The sequence below is a fragment of the Penaeus japonicus genome, unplaced genomic scaffold (genome assembly GCF_977035675.1).
Source record: "Penaeus japonicus unplaced genomic scaffold, GWHDUDI00000001_assembly GWHDUDI00000042, whole genome shotgun sequence".
Classification (NCBI taxonomy): Eukaryota; Metazoa; Arthropoda; class Malacostraca; order Decapoda; family Penaeidae; genus Penaeus; species Penaeus japonicus.
The window spans coordinates 8,417,319-8,424,818 of NW_028234444.1; the positions used below are offsets into that span (position 1 = coordinate 8,417,319).

At 40.8% G+C, this 7,500-nt stretch overlaps 1 protein-coding gene across 2 annotated transcripts in view; it reads left to right on the forward strand.

Annotated features, from left to right (window-relative positions):
* Positions 1 to 7,500, forward strand: part of LOC122257718 (heterogeneous nuclear ribonucleoprotein H2) — a 9,062-nt gene that overhangs the window by 11 nt on the left and 1,551 nt on the right. Inside the window, exons 1-10 of one of the 2 annotated variants that reach the window (XM_043023185.2) lie at positions 1 to 175; positions 2,455 to 2,559; positions 2,879 to 3,037; positions 3,576 to 3,719; positions 4,264 to 4,402; positions 6,086 to 6,258; positions 6,375 to 6,529; positions 6,649 to 6,756; positions 7,086 to 7,205; positions 7,354 to 7,500. The exon at positions 1 to 175 is cut by the window's left edge and continues 11 nt beyond it; the exon at positions 7,354 to 7,500 is cut by the window's right edge and continues 70 nt beyond it. In XM_043023185.2, the coding sequence (XP_042879119.1) occupies positions 163 to 175; positions 2,455 to 2,559; positions 2,879 to 3,037; positions 3,576 to 3,719; positions 4,264 to 4,402; positions 6,086 to 6,258; positions 6,375 to 6,529; positions 6,649 to 6,756; positions 7,086 to 7,205; positions 7,354 to 7,500 (1,263 nt within the window). In that variant the 5' untranslated portion in view covers positions 1 to 162. The remainder of the gene's footprint in view (positions 176 to 2,454; positions 2,560 to 2,878; positions 3,038 to 3,575; positions 3,720 to 4,263; positions 4,403 to 6,085; positions 6,259 to 6,374; positions 6,530 to 6,648; positions 6,757 to 7,085; positions 7,206 to 7,353) is intronic. The other variant, XM_043023186.2, reaches the window with a different exon arrangement.

Consider the following 7,500-nt stretch of genomic DNA (forward strand, 5'->3'; position numbering starts at 1 on the left):
GCTTGACTCTACGGAGAGACCCACGCTCGATTACTCCTCTCCACAACAACCATTCTTCAAGAGTGATTGCGGACTTTGGAAACGAGGAAGAAACCTGTGCATCTTCCAGAGCGGCGCCGGAAGCTTGTTTGATAGTCGTCCGGCAAATTGGAAGGAGATACGATGGGTAACGGAGGTAAATAACGTAGAGCCGCCGGCGGGGAAGGGCGCGCAAGGGACGCCATGTTGGAGCGTCATTCCGTCGCCGCCCGAACCGCGTGGCGAGATGCGGGAAGCTGAACTGGGCTTCATGTTAATTCCGTATCTGTTTCATTGGTAATCAAGTGCGCACTCATGAACTCTCTTGAGGGTTTCCAATTTAGAAACTGTTCCCAAACCTATATATGGAGGTGTGGTCGGGTTTGTCTTGTTTAGAAAGTACCGGCAAATGGCTTGGCTTGGGATTTTGGCTTTGTTTACAGATCATGAATACCAATCCGTATCATATTCTGTTCGTGATAATCTCATGACGTTGGCGTTCATCACAAACATGGCAGCTGTGTTTTCAACGACGCGTCATACACAAGCGCATGGCCAAGTCGTTTGGTAATTAGAAATCGTTACTTACTTAACGATGACTTATAATCTTGCCAAGTAATTGATAAATATTCCATGAATTGCGCATTAGGGATTGTTTTTAAGAAAGCACAGCAGCAGCATCGCGTGGCTTTGACCTATTTACCATACTTTGGCGGCCGCTTTGTATGGTTGTCTATATCCCCTCTCATGACATAGCGTGCTAACTTAATGGGATATGTTAATCACACCAACATAGTTAAAGGAGGCTGTATGTTTATGCTTTCTTTTGGCGTATGTTGGTTCAACTATGGATGTGGAGGAGGATGCATCATGATCCTGTGAAAGTGTTGCAGCCTCTAAACTTCAAAATCTTTTTTACTTTGTGGTCTTGCATGTGTGTGAAGTGATGATAGTCCACCAAATATAAGTGTAAAGCGGTAAATACTGCTTTTGTTGCACATTTTCATGTTGAAATAAGTTAAATATTAGTAGCATCAGCATTTCTATTTCTCACAAGCTGACTCTGCTCCTGCAGATGCCTACAAATGCTCACCACTTGTATTTCAGGCAAGGATGGGCTTTTAGACCTTCCTCATATTGTATTTGGATATGAAGAGGCTTTACATTGTACGTTGGCCATTAACCCATTCCCGACGGGGGAATTCTAGCCTTGAATGTCCAAATGCCGGGGCATTCGAATTATTAGGCCTAAATCAATTGAATGGCTGGCACAATATTGTGCCGCCCGGCAACTGGGCTTTTGAATGCGCGGTACATATGCTGTACCACCCGTCCTGTGTGGGTTAATTGACTGTAAACCTTGGAAGATTTTCGATACTGCAACACAAATGTTAGTCATCACAGATCACACTAAAAATGGATTAACGTAATATTAAGGAAGCCTCCCTTTGTTAGCCACTTTTTTTGCCTAAATGTAAGTTCACAAAGTTCATGAATGTTATTACTTAGTGAAAAGGTTTGGCTAAGGGCTTTCAAAATGGGAACTCCTCCCCCTTTTTTTTATTCTAAATTCACAAGATTAAATGTAATTTGATGTACTGCTATAAGGCTTACAATCCAGCCTTATGGTGCAACGTCAAGTGTTTTCCACTACTTTTATATGAATTATGGCTCTGAGGATAAGAACGAACCTTTATAATATGCCAAGATTGGTTCCTTTATTGCTAAGTTAAACAAGGTCCACAATATCTTTTGCAACAATATACAGGGGAGCCAGTGTATTGATTGATAGGACTCGTGGCATTTCTTAACCCATCCCCGACGGGGAATTCATAAAAGGGAGGAATAGATCCGGGAAGGGGAAAATTCGAATGATTAAAAAAAGACAAATGATGGGCTGAATGTTACTGTGCCGGGTTGGGCGTTGGTTATGAATGCTGGTACACCATGATAAACCACCCGTGTAGCCTCTCTCCCTGTTAAAAGAGGTACAAGAACAATGATTATGCCAACAAGAGATGTATGATATTTTAAAAGTTTTTTACCCTTTCACACTAGGGCATATATTTGCCTAATTCTGCTACCATAGACAATATTACAAGTGCGCAGCTGCCTGCCAAGAGATTTCTTGTGGCAGCAAACTGCAAAATCTTTTATCAATTTTCATCCATCTTGTGTTTGTTTATATACTTTAAACTTAATGACATCCTTTTTCGGAAATATGAATACGTGATACTATGGATATATTACATCATGTCTGGCTTTTTAATTTTTCAAGGACTGTATGATTAGCCTCTAAATTACTGTCCATTATACAGATGGAATTTTTTGCTGTCAAAATTTTTAGGCTAATGATGATTGTGAGGATTTGCATGATCCAAATATTTGACAATAGTCTGTACATGTAGGTCAAATATAATTTGTTTACGCTTGCAGAGGAAGAGAAGCCCCCCATGACCGAGGGTGGTGATGAGGAGACTGTAGTGAGGGTGCGAGGCCTCCCATGGTCTGCTACTGTTGAGGATATTCTCAAGTTCTTCGGTAAGTCCTCATTCTATTTTAAGATGCTTTACTGGTAACTGTTATATTCTTATTAACCCACTCACGCCGGGGCCTTTCCGGCTTTGCGCGGTCGCAATACCTGGGTTCTTGAACGCATAAGCCTAACGCCTCGAGATTCTCGGGTGCACAAGCCGCGAGCCTGGGTTGCCCGCTCGCTCTACCCGAGCGCGCGGCTTCCCCTCATAGCTCGTCCAGGGCGTCTGACGCGAAAACCACAATACGTGCTATCACGTCAACCGGCGTGAATGGGTTAAGGCAAGTTAAAGTCTGTTTGTCTGACTCTGCATCATTTCACCAGATGGTGTAAACATCAAAAATGGACGTGAGGGTGTCCACTTGACCCTCTCTCGCGAAGGTCGTCCAAGTGGCGAGGCCTACGTAGAGGTTTCCAGCGAAGATGATGTTGCTCTGGCCGAGAAGAAACACAATCAACACATGGGACGCAGATACATTGAAGGCAAGTGTAACTTTCAAATATGCAACCAAAAATTGTGGTTATATATGCACATAATTATTTATTTGTATAGCCATTCTTTTGATGCAAAGAAATTTATGCATACCAGCTGAATAGTACTAGTCTTAGCTTGTAAACCTAAGTAGATCTTGGTTTTAAATTTAGGAAAGATGTGAATGAAGGGAGGGTAGATATAAATAAACAAACCACAGACTAATTGGGTTCAGGAAATTTTCAAACATCCACCACAATGTTGGAAATCATCCTTTGGATTAGTTCTAGAAACCTTAGACCAAAATAAGTATTTACTATATTACAGTCGTGGTGTGTGCATGCTCGCGCTAATTCTTAGGCTGTAGTGAAGGTCTAGAAACTAGGTTTTTTATATATGTATATAATTTTTAGGACCCTGATATCTATAACCGCCTTTACATTGTTCACTTTTCTGGTAGTGCTTGCTAGATAACTTTATTTGTCTCTGGTAGGAGGTGAAGGTGTATTTAGATTATGAATTAATGAAGATCCTTGAAATTTTCTACAGTTTTTAAGGCGAAGCGCTCTGAAATGGAATGGGTCGTTAAGAGGGCTGGCTTTGGAGGCTCTGGTGGTGAAGACGACGGTTGTGTCAGACTCCGTGGTTTGCCTTTTGGCTGTTCCAAAGAGGAGATTGCACAGTTCTTCTCAGGTGAGGATTTCTGTCTTAAACATTGGATTGTATTTTTTTTTCATTTTTTTTTCATTGATTAACGTAGTGGTGAAAATGAGCTGCTTCACTCTTCTACCACATGTATATATTTATATATATATATGTGCATGAATATCTTAGTTGAAGATAAGCTCCTTGTTCTTAAATGTTATAAATAGATAAAGATGTTCTTAGCCCTATCATGGAAATAAAAAAAAAAAAAAATTATACAGGACACTTTGAACAATTGAGGTTAAGGGATATGAATAGTCTGACATAGTGTTTTGATTGTGTTTAAAGTACTTTTAAAGATTTTTGGTTTGCCAACCAAAATTAGCGGGTAAATTTTTTTTTCTTGATGTTTGTACAAAGTATGTCTTCATGCACCTCCAGAATTTTATGTATATTCATAGAGTACCAATAGTAAATAGTAACCAATTATCCTTTAATTCTTTATGGTCCACAAATATTCAAATAATGTAAGTCACATACTATAATAGCCATGATTTTCATAACATTATTCTCTTTCGATGTCGCTGGGTAGGGTTGGAGATAGTTCCGAACGGGATAGCTCTGCCTACCGACTACCAGGGGCGGCATACGGGGGAGGCATACGTTCAGTTTGTTAACAAAGAGGTCGCAGAAAAGGCCCTTGAGAAGCATAAGGAAAAAATAGCTCACAGGTGGGAAGGCAACGCTGAAGAGGAGTGGTGTTGCACTCAGGTTATCAGTACATGAAGGGTGGTGGGCGGTTTGCAGACAATTTTCATATGCAAGCTCTTGACCTATTGAATTATCACATTTGTTGACTTTGATAGATAGTTGATCTAGCATTTAATTTTCATATGTATATCTACTTGCACTTTGTAGGCAACAAGCATATGAAATTTGCAAAAAACCAACCCTGTGGCACCTAAAGGGAAGTAGCTGGTGCTGGTGGAGAGGAAGGGAGGGAGGATTGGGAGGGTGTAACACTTCCCAGGATGTTTTCCTTGCAGTTGCCTTGGGTGATACTCAGGCTCAACATTACTTTCTATGAGAAAGGAATTTGCATGAACAGTTAAGTTTAGAAGATCATTGATGGCAAGGAATATCCAATGTCCCCTTGGAGAATGGCATCTTATTTTCTTTGATAAAAAATTTTTGTTTTTGTTTTTTTAATGTTTGTTGCACGCTTTTAGGTTATCCAAGAATTAAATTTCAAGTAAATCCTTAAAAGAAGAAGAATGATTAATAAAAAAAACTAAATAGGTAAAGAAAACGATGCCATTCTCTAATCCCAAAAACCAAACCCCAGTTTCTATAAGACTATATGCTGGATGAGGGAGGATGCGAGGGTGGGAGCTTGGTTCACATCCTAGCAGTACTCCCAAAGACAGCTTTTAGTGGGTAAGGGTCTGTCGTATTCTAGTTTTAACCTTAAATGGGACTTCCATTTTCTTCTTAATTTTCTTTAATATGCATGAAGGTAAGAAGTTTCTTGAGCTCTATTTAGAAAAGTAATAAAAAAAGAGAAAAAGTATGGTGGGTCTCTTTACCTTTAAAGTAGAACTTTAATTTGGTGAAGGAAGTCCCAACTATTCTTGAGCCTGAATGTATGTTAGTAATAAGAGAAGTCTGGAAGGGCACTTGGAAGTGGAGGAGATGGCAGCAGAGGAGCGGATAGCCCCTGGTAGGAGGGTGGGCTGTCGGTGAGTCAGGTAGGCAGAGGAGGCCGGAGCGGTGGGCAGTCGGGCGGTGGGCCTGGGCTGGAGCTGGTAGGCCGGGCTGGGCCACTGTTGGGCTGGCCGGGAAGGATCGGGAGGAGACACAGGGCCGGGACACGGGCGCGGGCTTGTGGGGCCGGGCCTGGGACTCGGACAATCCACAGTCTTGGTAACGGTTGTAAGCTTTTTAGACCTATGAATTTGTTTACAGTAATGAAAATATAGACTGAAATAACTTGACAGTAATAATGTTTCTTAAAAAAGATATCGGGTGAAATTCATATTTCACTTCAAGTTGATTTTGGTGTGTTGTCAGTAGAACAAAGACAGATACATTCAATGGCTACCTTTTTTTTTTATTCAATTTAAATGTCCCCAAACTCAACGAAACCAGAACTACTAAGACTAGAGTCAAACCCAGTCAGCAGTAGTCCTTTTGTAGTTACAGGATCATCAGCTGGCAAACAGGTTCAAATCCTACTCTAGAAAATTATGGTATCAAAGTCAAACATTGCCTTTGTTTTATGAAATGGACAAAACACCGCAAATTATAATCCAGTAATCACTTTGTACAGTTTGAGTATGTCCAAGTATGAGATTGACATCACATAATTAATTCAAAAATGTTTTGGAACGTTAGCAAAACTTGTTTCCCTGCAGATACATTGAGATCTTCAGAAGCAATCTTGGAGAAGTGCGTGCAGCGATGAGCCCCAAGATGAGAGTACCTGGAGGACCCATGGGTGGTTACAATAACAGACCAGCCCCTTATGACTCCCGTGACAGATTTGGAGGCATGAACAGATACAGCCTTGGTGGACGTGGAAGAACACGTAGGTTTATCTGCAACCTTTTCTTTCTTTTTCCGTAAAAAATGTATGGATACTTGACACAGCTTGGAATAATATTAGTTTCAGGAAGTTTTAAGGTTGTCACCTTTTTATTTCAGGTGGGTACAATGACTATGATGGCTTTGTTTCAGGTGGGTACAATGATTATGATGATGGCCCAGGCTGGGGTGGCTCTGGGGGATACAATGATGGCCCCAGTAGTTGGCAGAGTGGCCGAGGAGGAGGAAGAGGTGGAGGACCTGGTGGTATGAAGGTACGGCAATGCATAGAGAACTTTTACATTTCAATTTTATTGTGATGACTTCATCTGTGCAACCTATCAAAATTACTTGTGTTGGCACCAAAATCAAATGTCATTGACTTCTTTTAAAGGGTAACTTCGGAGGTGGACGTGGTGGCAGTTGGAGCAGTGGAGGAACAGGCCATTGTGTGCATATGAGAGGGCTTCCTTTCCGTGCAACAGAGATGGATATTGCTGATGTAAGTTTTTTCTTTGGCTCTTTACAGGGAGATCTTGATTTGCTGTAGTCCTATATTGCGGTGATGGGATATGCTCTTTGACAAATCGAAAACGTAAATTCTGTTTTTGTAATGTGATGGGTTTTTCACTATAAATTGGAGTTTGTGAAGGGAAAGATAAAATATTGAATATGTCCGTGATTGTAAATGTTACTTTTTGCAGTAATGCTTTAAAGATTTAGTTAAAGAAGAAATTGTATGATTAATAATGAGCTCACTTTAGATTGCAAAATAAACTGTGTATCCAATGCTAGACATGTATGTAGTTATATTTTTTTTCTAACCAACAGTTCTTCAGACCATTGAATCCGGTCAACATTAATATCATCATGGACAGCCAGAACAGACCCTCAGGTGAAGCAGACATCGAGTTCGCTACACATGACGATGCAGTAAAAGCTATGTCTAAGGTATGGTAACAAGCTAGCATGCTATAGTCTAGCTTTGTTTTTTTCCACTTGAAATTGAACTCTTACGCTTGTATTTATTGTGTATTCAAATATTTCAAATTCAAATATTAAATGGACCTGCACTAAAGATTCGTAATTCCTTTTTAAGGACAAGGCAAACATGCAACATCGTTACATTGAACTATTCCTGAACTCAACGCCCGGCGGTAATATGGGCGGTCCTGGAGGTCCCATGGGAGGTCCAGGCCCAATGGGCGGGCCAGGATCCGGTAACTTCGGAGGCGGCGGTGGAGGA